At 38.9% G+C, this 14,818-nt stretch overlaps 1 protein-coding gene across 7 annotated transcripts in view; it reads left to right on the top strand.

Moving 5' to 3' along the window:
• kazn (kazrin, periplakin interacting protein) overlaps positions 1–14,818 on the top strand; it is a 218,017-nt gene that overhangs the window by 121,110 nt on the left and 82,089 nt on the right. For 6 of the 7 annotated variants that reach the window (XM_031904691.1, XM_018095205.2, XM_018095206.2 and 3 more), the window contains 1 exon segment: positions 12,521–12,592. The exons of the other annotated variant lie outside the window; for it this stretch is intronic. In XM_031904691.1, coding sequence (XP_031760551.1) covers positions 12,521–12,592 — 72 coding nt within the window. 7 annotated transcript variants of the gene reach the window in all.

Here is a 14,818-nt window from a genome sequence, read left to right as displayed (position 1 = left end):
CAGCAGCTTCCTGCAATATCGGTTGACTCGCCGACTTGCCATACACGCACCGAATATCATACGAAGCGAGGTTTCGTACGATATTATCGGTGCGTGTATGGCCAGCTTAAGGGCTCACTTCTGACCATCTGAATCTGCATGGAAATGATGATCCATATTTTTATTTCTTTCAATCTAAAAGCTAGATTTATGTTTTATATTAATTGAAATATAGACATGCTGTCTTCACCAAAATGGTACAGCCCTATCTGAAAAGCAGCTATTTTCCCTGTCCTAAATTTCCAGTCTTGTGTGGCCAGTTAAAACAATGTTGTTACGGACTGCAGTTATGTATTGCTTGGATATGTTTTGAAATTTTACAGATATCAGACTTTCCTGCCATAAAGAAAATTCTGTAGTTGAAAACTCACTGTGCAGCATTCAACGCATGGTGCTACTTAATCTACAGAGAATTATTCTCTGCCCTGACCCCAAACAGATGCCACCATGAGCCTTTCCTAAAGCTTCTGCAACAAGAAAAAAACATTTAATCAGTACAATTGGGTAGCACTAATATGCACCATGCTGGTTGGTTGGTTGGTTTCATTTTACATGTTGCAGATTTATAGGCCCATCAGCGTGCAACTATTCACTTGTGTCATTCTACACAAGTGAATAGACTGTGCTGCTGTCATATGTAATCACGGTCTCTGTCCAATGGAAAACTTCAAAAAAGGTTTTGTGTATGATAATACAGAATTGGTCACTATTCATTCATAAATGTGTACTATTGGTTCAGCAAGTAGTTTTCTTTATAGAATTATTTATATAATGTATAATTTATAGAACTTGTATTTATGCAATATATACCATACTTAAATGCAGTCATAACTATACAAACATGCCTATATCCTTGTAGTAAGTGAATTTTGTGATTGTGATCCAGCATAAGGTTTACAATGATTAGTAATGCCCCTAGACCATATAAGAAAAGAATATTTTTTCTTTAATATTTACTGATACGAAGTGGTTTTTAATTTGATTTACAAGGCACATACTGTATTTCTCCATGCTGTGTTTTTAAAGGGTGTTTTTCTTTTCAGTGCAGTTTATAGACAGCTCATTCTACAGGAGGAAGAACAAAGCAGGAAGACAATGAAATAGATTTTACTATAAAACATGTAGGCGATGCAGATTTATGAACACAGAGAAACTTAGAGGGATGGGACGAGGCCATTCTCTTGGGCATGGCTAGTGACTTGTATGATTTAATCCCTGTGACTGTTTAGGTAGCAGACTGTATGTCATCTTTAATGTATCCAATTCGAATGGGCCTTCCTTACCAGCCCTACAGCCACTAGGGTCACATCAGAAGATTGGCTACCTTTTACAGGGGCAGTTCACCTTTAAGTTAAACTTTAGAATGTTATAGAAAGGCCAATTCTAGGAAACTTTCTATTAGTCTTAATTTATTTTTTATAGTTTTTAAATTATTAGCTGCCTTCAAACTCTTCCAAACGAGGGTCACTGACCCCCACAACCAAAAAACTATTGCCTTGTAAAGCTATAGTTTAATTGTTACTTTATTTGACTTATTCTATTCAGGTTCTCTCCTATTCATATAAAATAGCTGCTGAACAAAAACTGAAATAATTACAAAAAAAAAAAATCTATAAATAATAAAAAAAAAAAACGAATACTAATTGCAGTTTGTCTTAGCATATTACGCTCTGCATCATACCTCCTTTACATAAAGAAATCTGTTCTGGACTGTATGGGTCCATAGAATGCTTCTTAAAGGAGAAGGAAAGGTTAATAAAGAGTTAATCTCAAACTGCAGGCATACCTTCAATTCTCTCAATAGCGCCCTTAAGTCTCCCCATATTTCCCCCCCTTCAGATGATCGGAAGCCTCACAGGAAAAAATGCTGAGCTCTGTAAAGAAAATTCCCATATTGCCTTGCTCCTGCACCAAGACTGGAGTACATGCTCAGTTAGTAAGACTGAGGAAGCTTCCTGCTGATTGGCTCAGATCACACATTCATAAGGGGGAGGGAGTTCTTAGCATTCTTGAGGGAGGGGGTAGCAGGAGAGGGGAGCGTGTCTCTGGTAGAGGAAAAACAGACAACAAATCCTGTATCTTTTGAAAGAGAAGTCAGTGCAGCATTTCTGTGAGTGCTTATGGCTGTATTTACATAGACCTTTCTGATAAAGCTTACTTAGTTTTTACCTTTCTTTCTCCTTTAACAGCTCAGTGACAGTCTAAATGTATGCTGCTCAAGTAGCTGCAATCGAAATGTCACTATCCATAGCCCTAAGCATACAGTCAAACGGTGACTCTTGCAGAGTGTAGTGGTTGCAGTGGTCCATAAGCCCCTTTGCTAAAAGCCTCCTAGTGCCTTTTGGTGTCGGTTCTTTTTATTTTAGATTCAGAACAGGTGTTTGCTCTGCTTTCTGCTGGATTCATTGTTTTTCTAAACACTATTCTAGGCTCTCTCGCAGATGTTATCTCTGCTGTGATAAAACAGGGTTTTCTTTTCTTACTAGCTATGAAACCCTGCAAGATTCACTACTAGGAACAATAGGGATGCAATTGTGATGCCATATAACACACTTCAGTGATATTGTAATCACATGTGTTTCAGTGGGTTAAGTGTTGGTAACCAATGTGTCATATTGGAGCACTTTACATGATTATGGGCTCTCCTGCATAGGAAATACTCTTGCGGAACAAACCCTTTTATTGCACACTCATAAATTGTTCCAGCGGTGTAAACAACGCGGACACACATGGTTTGCATGAAGTGTGTCCATAGTGGGAGGCACTACAGGAACAATGGCTTGTAGAAGTCAAACAATGCTATCTGCATTTGCACTTACTGTTCTCCATATCTAAGGCAATTATTATGTTGCTGTTTATTCTGTGTCTCGGTGCTGCTTTATCTACACTGTTAAACAAGAATGTTTTGAGGAAGACTTATCTAAATACAAGAACTTGACACTGCATGGGTTTAGAAGGATTGGCAACTGTACACTTTTTCTGGCTTAAACTGCAATATTCTGTGTACTGTATATACTAACAGTGAGTGGGTTTAACTAACTTTTTGCTGCTGCTATATCTTACCAGGAGTAAAAATAAAAAAATAAGTTTTGGTTCTTGTTGTTGGCTAGTGAACAAAATCAACTTATGAATTACTTTCAGTCCACACTTTGTTGCTAGATATAATGTGCAGCGGGTGGGGGGGGTGTTATGTACGTAACAGCTGGCCAGACACTTGTGGGATCAACTGTAGCAATGTATTAAATGAATCCCTTTATTCTGGACATGCATGTTGTAGTGTATATGATGACAATATCAATTGTTTTCCTCACTGATATAATTTATTTTAAATCTATTCAGTGTAGTAGGTGTGATAAAACAAAACATACCTGTGTATAGAATAAAAGCCTTAGGATGCTATTGCTATTTGTTATGGTTCCACAGAATATATATGTCATGGCTTCAGGAAATTCTTACAACCATTTTGAGAGCTGTCCAAAAACATTTGGGGCCCCATACAACCCCGGCCCTTTTTTAAACATGGCACAGGGTACTAAATATTGCCTTGCCACCCAACAGGGTGGAATTTCTAGGCTGTTAAATTGTTATCATGTCTTCCAGTACAAACCAAGCATATCCTAATCCTCTAATTGGTCAGTTAAGGTGCAAATTGTGTTGGGCAGAATCAAACATTTTAGTGCTTGTAAATCTCTAGAAAGTGTGTAAATTCTACATACAGTGGTGTGAAAAACTATTTGCCCCCTTCCTGATTTCTTATTCTTTTGCATGTTTGTCACACTTAAATGTTTCTGCTCATCAAAAACTGTTAACTATTAGTCAAAGATAACATAATTGAACACAAAATGCAGTTTTTAAATGAAGGTTTATGTTATTAAGGGAGAAAAAAAACTCCAAATCTACATGGCCCTGTGTGAAAAAGTGATTGCCCCCTTGTTAAAAAATAACTTAACTGTGGTTTATCAATTTCAATTTTCAATTTCAATATCAATTTCTGTAGTCACCCCCAGGCCTGATTACTGCCACACCTGTTTCAATCAAGAAATCACTTAAATAGGAGCTACCTGACACAGAGAAGTAGACCAAAAGCACCTCAAAAGCTAGACATCATGCCAAGATCCAAAGAAATTCAGGAACAAATGAGAACAAAAGTAATTGAGATCTATCAGTCTGGTAAAGGTTATAAAGCCATTTCTAAAGCTTTGGGACTCCAGCGAACCACAGTGAGAGCCATTATACACAAATGGCAAAAACATGGAACAGTGGTGAACCTTCCTAGGAGTGGCCGGCCGACCAAAATTACCCCAAGAGCGCAGAGACAACTCATCCGAGAGGCCACAAAAGACCCCAGGACAACATCTAAAGAACTGTAGGCCTCACTTGCCTCAATTAAGGTCAGTGTTCACGACTCCACCATAAGAAAGAGACTGGGCAAAAACGGCCTGCATGGCAGATTTCCAAGGCGCAAACCACTTTTAAGCAAAAAGAACATTATGGCTCGTCTCAATTTTGCTAAAAAACATCTCAATGATTGCCAAGACTTTTGGGAAAATACCTTGTGGACCGACGAGGCAAAAGTTGAACTTTTTGGAAGGTGCGTGTCCCGTTACATCTGGCGTAAAAGTAACACAGCATTTCAGAAAAAGAACATCATACCAACAGTAAAATATGGTGGCGGTAGTGTGATGGTCTGGGGTTGTTTTGCTGCTTCAGGACCTGGAAGGCTTGCTGTGATAGATGGAACCATGAATTCTACTGTCTACCAAAAAATCCTGAAGGAGAATGTCCGGCCATCTGTTCGTCAACTCAAGCTGAAGCGATCTTGGGTGCTGCAGCAGGACAATGACCCAAAACACACCAGCAAATCCACCTCTGAATGGCTGAAGAAAAACAAAATGAAGACTTTGGAGTGGCCTAGTCAAAGTCCTGACCTGAATCCTATTGAGATGTTGTGGCATGACCTTAAAAAGGTGGTTCATGCTAGAAAACCCTCAAATAAAGCTGAATTACAACAATTCTGCAAAGATGAGTGGGCCAAAATTCCTCCAGAGCGCTGTAAAAGACTCGCTGCAAGTTATCGCAAACGCTTGATTGCAGTTATTGCTGCTAAGGGTGGCCCAACCAGTTATTAGGTTCAGGGGGCAATTACTTTTTCACACAGGGCCATGTAGATTTGGAGTTTTTTTTCTCCCTTAATAACGTAAACCTTCATTTAAAAACTGCATTTTGTGTTCACTTGTGTTATCTTTGACTAATAGTTAAATGTGTTTGATGATCAGAAACATTTTGTGTGACAAACATGCAAAAGAATAAGAAATCAGGCAAATAGTTTTTCACACCACTGTAAAATATTTGGACTTTATGGTCATGCACACCTAAGGATGGTTATTTATTAGAATTTTCTTCCCTTAGGAAATCGGCATTTTGTTTACTGTTTCATGCACAATCCACTTACTTATATTAAATGTTTTTAAACCTGCAAAAACATTGTTGCAAAAAGTTGAAATATTCTGTCCCCACTCCTGGTGAAGAGCCATCTTAAATTTTTCAAGGCCACTAAACCATTTTAAGTCAAGGACTAAATGTTATGAAAACATAGACACCACATCAAATTGTCTGCTTATAAACACGTCCGTCATTAGGCAGAGTAACCATAGATGTAGTCTGCTCCGGAGGCTGAAGATGAGTGTTGCAGACATTAAGTAGGAGGACAGGCAGCTATTATATTGACATGGCACTTTCCTCCTAGCATCTTATTTCTAAATCTAATACTCTAAAACAAAATATCCTTGTATGACAAATAACTCTCTTGAAAAAAGTTGTTTTTTTTTTTTTTAATGCTTGTTTTCTAGCAGCTGTAGGGAGTCCTTTCAAAATACTCTTTAGCATTTTTAGTACAGCCACCTGCTGCCATAGAGCTTGGAATTTGGGGAGTTCAAAGGAGAATTGCTTTCCCCAGCTGTTCCGTGCCACACGTGCACATGAAAGTATGAACATTTTCTGGGAAAGCTAGACAAACTTTCATTAGGTGTATATTGTTATTTACGATAACAATCGTAAATCGGTGCGTGTATGGCATGTCGGCGAGGCGACCGATATCGCAGGAAGCTGCTGATATCGGACGACTCGCCGATCTGACCAGTTTGAAAATTTTGATCGGGCGCCATAGAAGGCGCCTGACCAAAATTCTCCCTTCAGAGCTGAATCGGCAGAAGGAGGTAGAAATCCTATTGTTTCTACCTCCTTACCTGCCGATTCAGCCCTGAATGGTGTGTGGCGGATCTTACGATGTTTCGTGCGACCGATGGTCGTACGAAACATCGTCAGATCGCCACGTTTATGGCCACCTTTAGTCTTAAATGTGTATAGCATTTTATAATGTATAATGTCCTCCTTTGCTTAGTTTCAAATCAAATCCTGTAGTCCCGGTAGATGGTAGTTCTAGAGCCCTATCCTCTTGTGTAGACAGGGAAGTCAGTCGAATTAACAAAGTGATTAACCGTTTCCTGGTCACTGTATTCCTTGGGGGACAATGACCCACAAATCTGTAGCTCTAACTTTTCTGCAATTGGCAAGTATAAATAATAAACTAGAGTGGACAAGGTTGACCATGTGTCTGTTCTATATTTTCAGAATGGCTTTCTGGACAGGTTAGAGGATGCTGCAAGTTGTAATAACAAGACTGTGGGTTTTGCACCCCTGGATTGAAGGAAGCATGACTCTTTGAGAGAAACCGGAATAATATAGAGGAAGCAAACCATGAGGCTTAAAGGGGCAAGCAGAAGTGTAAATGGTGCAGTGGGGTTCTAATTAACAAGCAATTTTAATAAAATATTGTTGAACTAGATAAATGTCTATAAGTTAGGGGCCCCTTAAAATGAAGGTATGTGGAGCTCAGTAACACCCATTTACACCATTGGAGGGGCACTTGCCTAGAGTGAGTTCTATGGGAGTACTGATAAAGAGTTTTTTATTTTTTCTCTGAAAGGTGGCAACCAGTAAAAGTTAGACAAAATTAATGAAAATAATTATTTGTAAGGATGTACTGAATCCAGGATTTGGTTTGGGCCAAATGCCCACGTTTTAAGCTGAACCAAATCTGAAGCCCTTGAGTGATCTAACTTTTAAAGGGATTGTTCACCTTTATGTTAACTTTTAGGATGTCATAGAATGACCTATTCCTAGCAACTTTGCAATTTTTTTTTCATTTTTTTTTATGGTTTTTGAATTATTTGCCATTCTGCCCCTTTACGGCTTTCAAATGGGGGTCACTCATCCGACATTGCTCTGTGAGGCTACAATTTTATAGTTACTGTTACTTTTTATTACTTATCTTTTGATTCAAGCCTCTACTATTCATATTCCCATCTGTCGTTTAAACCACTGCCTGGTTGCTAGGGTAAATAAGACCCTAGCAACTAGATAGCTGCTAAAATACCAAATAGAGCTGCTAAACAAAAAGATAAATAACTGAAAAACCATCAAAATAAAAAACGAAGACCAATTGCAAATTGTCTCAAAGTATCAATGTTTACATCATATTTAGTTGATTTAACGTGAACTACCCCTTTAGGCTCCCAACAACTGAATGCAACAATTCTTTGTTTATATTTGATGCAATATTTTTTTTTATCTGAATATGCGTATTAGAGATTGTATTCAGGGTTGTAAGGGATTGGGCAAATTCTGTGGTGGAGGTATTTGGACAAATCCAAAAATGATGCATTCAGTTCATCTTTATATTGAAACTATGATTCAATAAGAAATTCATGGTAGTTATCCTATGAATCAACATGTAGGATGTATTTTAGATGGCAACCAACAGTAACATAATTAAGTGATCGCAGAACAGGTTCAGGTACGTGTTGTTTCAGGATACCACAGTCAAAACTATTTTAATATAAAATTTTGAGGAAATCAATCTCATTATTTTAAAGTGGTAGAATGAAGCACATTTCTGCACAAGGATTTGCTAGTTTTATTATACTCGAGACCTGTATGGCTGATGTTTATAGAAGGTTAGAAACCTTCCATTTTGTTATTTCCCAAGTATATAATTTACACTGTTGGATTTATCACAGAGCAGCCCATTTACTTTTTGCACTAAAAACCAGTTTTGTTGCCAGCATTAATAACTTGGGTAGAATAATACACATATTCCAGCAATGAAAAGCAAGCCATTATTTTATTCTTTTGATCTATGAGTTTTTTTGGCTACGCTTAACAATTTCTCAAACCCCCACAATAAATGTCAGAATCCCAAAGCTGTGTCGCTCTCTGCCAAAGGATACAAAACCAGTCAGTGGACTCAAGTACAGTGATTTCTGACAAGCCCCATTATGAAGCTCTCATTGGCATTCAGAGGCTGTAGTTAAGCATAAGGCTGCGCAGCCAGTATAAACTGACAGATATCCTATCCATAAAATAAGCACCATTTGCATTGGCCTTGCTCCATACTCCTGAATCCAATACTGAGCAAGTCAATGTTAAGTTATCTGTATCTATGCAACTACTTTTTTTTTTTTTTTTTTTTTTATAAAGAAACACGAACAAGCATCTAAGTTAAAATCCCTTGATAAATATTTTCTTTAAAGACGACATTTTCCTTGCATATATACTCTACTTAATTTAGAAGGAATGGGCTTAGAAAAATTGTGTTTTGGGCTGCTTTTATTGTAAATTTTCACCGAAACACTTCTATTCCTGCTGGCTGCTTTTCCACAATTTTGTGTGCAATAATGAATATTATATGGTGCCAGTTAAATCTCAGTAACTAATCTCCCAAAAATGCCTTCCCCAGTGGGAAGTCATAGGCGACACTTAGTTTTCAGCAGTCACACAAGGTTTCCGGCAGGAGGAAAGGCATTTTGGGGAGATTAGACACCCAAGGTAGCTGAGATTTAACCACAGGGCACTAATCTTCCTGTGGTTTCCATTAATTATTGCCTACAAATTAGTGGCAGTTATATGTCCCATTTAAATGGCATTTTAAATCTACACCGTGGTGATGGGAGTTGCAATAAGCTATTTCCTGTCCTAGATAGACCTGAACAAAAGGGGAAAACAGTTTTCGCCCATTATCTCACCTTATCTGATGTCCTAGATCAGGGGTCGGGAACCTTTTTGGCTGAGAGAGCCATAAACACCACATATTTTAAAATGTAATTCCGTGAGAGCCATACAATATGTTTGGCCACAGATGCTGTGGGGCAAGGTAGGGTGGGTCCCAAGGATGCCTGATGTGATGCAGAGGAGGGCGTGGCCTGCGCTCGGCGGATAGAAGACGCGTTCTAAGGCTTAGAACACATCTTCTACCCGCGGAGCACAGGGGCAAGATAGGGTGGGTGCCAAGGATGCGATGCGGAGGAAGGCATGGCCTGCGCTCAGCGGATAGAAGAAGTGTTCTAAGGCTAAGTGTTCTAAGGCTAATGGCTCCAGAGCCATAGGTTCCCTACCCCTGTCCTAGATAGTCTTGGAATAATAGTATAATGAGTGATAACTCCAATGTTTTCCTGTATCTATAATCTTATAAGCTAAGCAGGGCCCTGACTAATCTTTGGCTCCAAGGACACTCGAAGTGCCATGGCCCATGGGGGCAACTAATGTCAAATGTATCGCTGGTAGGACAGGCATTCGTTTTCCCCTCCTGCAGGAAATTTTGCGGAACTTTGAAAAATTAAGCAATGCATATGACTTCCCCCTTATGATTCACTCTGTTGCCAGTGGGAAGGCATTTCAGGAAGATTAGTTTCCCGCGGTAGTTGAGATCTAAGGTCTCTGGCAATCGGGGAAATTAGTTGCCCGCAACAAAAATGTAAATCAGAGAAATTGCGCCGCCGCGTATGCCATCCCACCGGCGATTTACATTTTCGCCGGTGGGATGGCATTTCGGGGAGATTGGTCGCCCGCGAACAATCTCCCAGAAATGCCATCCCACCGGCGAAAATGTAAATCGCCGGTGGGATGGCATACGCGGCGGCGCAATTTCTCTGAAATCGCGGAAATTGCCTTGGGAGGGAACTTCTGCGATTTCAGGGAAATCGCGCTGCCGCGCATGCCATCCCACAGACGATTTACATTTTTGTTGCGGGCAACTAATCTCCCTGCGTGCCAGAGCCCTAACTGTGGACCACTAATCTCCCCATGAGCCTTGGCCCTTAGACTGCTGCTAATTGGTCCTTTTTGTAAGAGTACTTTGTTCACATTATTCTAATCTAGGTTTATTTTCTGATACATGGGCCAATCAAAGCTGCTGTTAGTCGTCACCTTATCAGCCCGTGTATAGGGATCACAAACAGATTTGCCTGACTGATAACTGCTCAAAAATCGGCCAGATGTCAGACAGTTTTAAAAATCCCATCAGGGCAAGGAGTACATCTGCATGTTGATTTGGTCCTCATCCCAATCAATTCGATATCGCACACCTTAAGTAGAAAGATCCACTTGTTTGGCAACCTTGCCAACATGTGTATGTGTCTTCACTAGAACATTTCCTTGTATAAATACAGGTATGGGATTTATTATCCAGAAACGCTTGGGACCTGAGATATTCCCGGATAAGGGATATTTCCATAATTTGGATCAACATACCTTTAAGGCTGCTAAAAATCATCTAAACAGTAGGATTGTTTTGTTTCTAATAAGAATTTAATTGTGTTTTAGGTACTGTTTTATTGTTACAGAGAGAAAAACCCCTTTTTAAAAATCCAAATTATTTGACTAAAATGGAGCCTATGGGAGATGGCCATCCTGTAATTTGTAGCTTTCTGGGTAACTGGTTTCCGGATAAGGATCACATACCTTTACTTATAGATTAATAGGCTGTTGGGCTCAAACTTTAACCTGTGTATGTCCACTATTGGTGATGAGCGAATCTGTCCCGCTTTGCTGCAAATCCATGACTGGCGAAAAAATTCGCTTATCACTATTTCCTGTAACAGAGGAGTCTAAAGTGATAGTGTCTGAGCATTTAAATACCTATAACTGAGTAGTATCGGCATAAATGTAGTTTAGATATCACTGGTACATCCTATATAGGTGGGTTAGAAAAGCTAAAAGTGGTTGCTAAGACACCTATATTCCATATCATATATTCAACACAAGTAACATCATGCTTCGTTTGTACATCTTGTTTGTACGCTGAACAGCAACTGCTTTTCCCACAAACAGAAGGCAGCTGCTTTCAATCAGCAAACAATGCAACTACAGTGCATTGTATGTTCTCATGTGTTCCGGATATAAGCAGTACCATTGTGTGACAGCAAGGTTCCAACCAGTGGCAGAAGGGGTTAAGGTTGCAGGGTACTTATTTTGGTTTCACTTAATGGATTTTACAACAAAAGGATGTAGTTTGCTTAAAAATGTGTGGTTTTTCTTGCACATTATGCAAGGTGTCATAACGACTATTGCTCGGTTCATTGGCTAAAGTAAATAGCTGTCAAACATAAGTGGATATGTTGTATCTTTTGTCATGTGTTATATTCCCGTTCATCCATATACCTGCACTCTTCGTGGCTTTATATGTAAATGTTAAATGCTTTGTTATACACGCTATGGGGGGTTTTACTAGTTTTCTAGGTGTTATGCCTAGGAAAAGTCTATATATTAGTACTATTTGCTTATCTGTAAAAAAGTGGATAGCACAGCCACCTCAGAACATAATTAAACCCCTCTAACAACTATTTTCAAATGCTGACAAACTCCCAGAACAGACCCCTGCCAGGTTCACCTCTCACAGGTAGAATAGGGCAGGCAGAGTATGGTGCGCGCGCGCGCACACACAGGTAGGGCAGGCAGAGTATGGCAACGTGCACACAGGTAGGTTTCCCTGGCTCCTTCCCTATTCTGCCCTATCATATTTATGTAAGTAACTGATCACAAACACTCCCAAGATGAACAGTTTGTATCGTGCTATGTACAGTTACACAATGCTGGTACTGCTCCTACACTCTGAGGTGTGAACAGATGAACAATACAGGGGTTTACAGTTTGAGGCCTTACAGGTGTGGACAGTGCCGGCCTTTACAGCCTGAATCTGAGGTGTGAACAATGCAGGGGGTCAGTTAATCTCAATACCAATACCATTTAAAGCTTACACAAAGGTAAGCAGTCACAGCAGCCAGAAGATCATTTATCAGTATCACTGTTATCTTCCCCCATAAAAAGAGTTTTCCATTTAATTTCAATTAATTTTAATTTGTCATTTTTAATGTGTTTAAATTTGTTTGCAATGAAAATGGTATTTTCCTGATATTTTAGTTGCATGGATCGACTTCCTGTCTGGAAAACAGACAGCAATGCACTTCTGCTTGGTGGCATGATTTTAGATACACACTTAGGTCCTATGTTGCTTTATGAAATGGATCCTAATTACATAGGCATGTGGCATTTTAATGATTATAATGTATTTCAGTTATATATAGTTGAATACCATCCTTACATGATCACTAAGACAACTCTGTTCATCCTGCTTACTTGTTAATAGGTATGGAATATGGCAAAATGAAGCTGAGCAGATCTGGTACACTCCAAATGCAAGAAAAGTACACAAATGGCTGTAAGTAGTCCCTTTTTTTTTTTTTTTTTGCATAGTCTGCATTGTTGTTTGATAATAAAAAGCTTTGTAGCTCATCGATGAAAAAAAAAATCTGTCAACAACTACAAATACTAGCCACAAATCTCCCAATGTAATATTAACCATATGGCTGAGGTTTTATCTAGCCAATGCTTACAAGACACTGCTTATGGCAATCAAAGTGCTATAGGCACAAGAGAAATTCTGCTGAATTTGCCACAAACCACAATTACCAAATAAGAAAGCATTGGTTTTGTTTATGCAGATTTAATTCCATAAGGGACAGTGCAATGATATCTAATTGGCAAAAAAGAAGGGCTTTGACGCTGGTAAGACTGCAGTTGCTTCCTGTCTGTGAAATATGAAACCTGCTTTAACCATTTTTTTTTTTTTTTTTTTTTTTTTTTTTTAATGGTCTTTATTTTTTGAGGTTCTTGAATTATGTGGCTCATTGCTTAGCATTTACCAATTTGGAAATCTAGCAGCTGTCCGGTTGCTATGGTGCAATTAACCAGTCTCCTAATGAAATATGACTTGAAGAGGGGTTCCATGTGGGACATAATTGTTCAGTTAGTTTTCTGAGCACGCAGGTCAGGATCCAAGAGCAAACTAAATGAACAATTATGTACTTTGTGGCCTACCTTTTAGTCGCGGAATGACTAATAGGTTAGACCAGCGGTCCCCAACCGTTTTTACATATGAGCCACATTTAAATGTAAAAAGAGCTGGAGATCAACACAAGCACAAAAAAAACTTCCTGGGGTGTTATTGGTTGTTACTGGCTATGCGGTAGCCCCAATATGGATTGGGAGTCTACAGGAGGCTCTGTTTGGCATTACACTGGGTTTTTGTGCAACTAAAACTTGTCTACACACAATAAGTGTTTTTCACATAATATATCCCATTTGAAAGCAGTGTTTGTCTGTCCTTTTTTCTGCACAAGTGGCTCTGGCTTTGAAACAATGTAACACAAACCAGCAGATTGACAGACCTGTCTTGCTGGAGGAGTCTGACCTTGGCAACATTGTTCCAAAAGTCATAACAAGGAGTTAAGCAATTGCTGCTTTCAATAGCAATTAAACTTAACTTTTAAAGTGCTAATTTTTTTTTGATGAGTTCATGTCGGAAAGTTGCTTAGAATTATGTTTTTTCTTATTAGGAAGAATATTTTTTTTGATATGTCTTCTAAAAATAGCAGCACTAAGGTGGGAAACCAAGCCAGGGACACTAAAACATGATAATTGTGAAGTCCGTACACCTTCTTCTGACTACCATGATTATTAAACAATATTTTGTGTGTCGCACTATAGGAAGTTCTATAAAGTGTCCCACGGAAAAGAAACAATACTTGTATAGAACTGTAGCAGCAGCTTGGACTGTGCTCACAAGACACAAGTGAGCATGATAATTCTGGAACTGGGCAGAAGGGAGAGCCTTTGTTATCATTGCTTCCCCTCCCACCCCCTGCTGATTTTTGTTCACTCCAAGTGTATGCGCTTCAGTGTGGCATGTGGTGCAGAGGGAAAGTTACACTGGGATTAGAATTTTCATGGATTTTTACATTCAGTTCTCATATTGACTTTAACACCCCAAATAATCTGACATTTATTTGCCAGCCCTACAATTTAACAGTGTTCATGTCACTTCTGTTTGGCAAAATGTCAAATGCTGCTTTTGGAATTAATTGACAGAATCAAAGCGTGACATTAATGCGTTCCTATTTATACTTGCTTGCTCTGCAGATAGTAACTGGTTACTTTTTAAAACTTCTAAGCATTATTAAGCAATGTGTGCCTCCTGCCTACTGATTTATATGGAAAGGAGAGGTGTAGCTTTACAATGGTTTCACCTCTTAATAGAGTGAAGAGTCTTCCAAATTCTGACCAGATTAAGCCGGGGATGTCCCCTTGTTATTGAGGATTACTTTTTTTCTTGTTTAAAAAAACATTTTAACTAACAATTTTATAGTTTTCCTAAAATAACCGTTGCCTTTGCTATGCAAGACATTGGGATATCACACTAATGAGACAATTGCTTAATGGTTCATTTAACATTTCATTTAACACTAAGGATTGTAAGTGTGGTGCTGTTAGGCTCTCTGGAAGACCTTTTTAAAGCAGCAGAAATTGCTTGTCCCACCGTAATGAATACAATTTGCTCAAAACAAGTTTTAATGTGATGCACAATATTATTGTTATTGCTCTTGAA

The sequence above is a fragment of the Xenopus tropicalis genome, chromosome 7 (genome assembly GCF_000004195.4).
Source record: "Xenopus tropicalis strain Nigerian chromosome 7, UCB_Xtro_10.0, whole genome shotgun sequence".
Lineage (NCBI taxonomy): Eukaryota > Metazoa > Chordata > Amphibia > Anura > Pipidae > Xenopus > Xenopus tropicalis.
The sequence above is the reverse complement of the archived record's forward strand: the minus strand, read 5'-3'. Positions and strand labels throughout refer to the sequence as shown.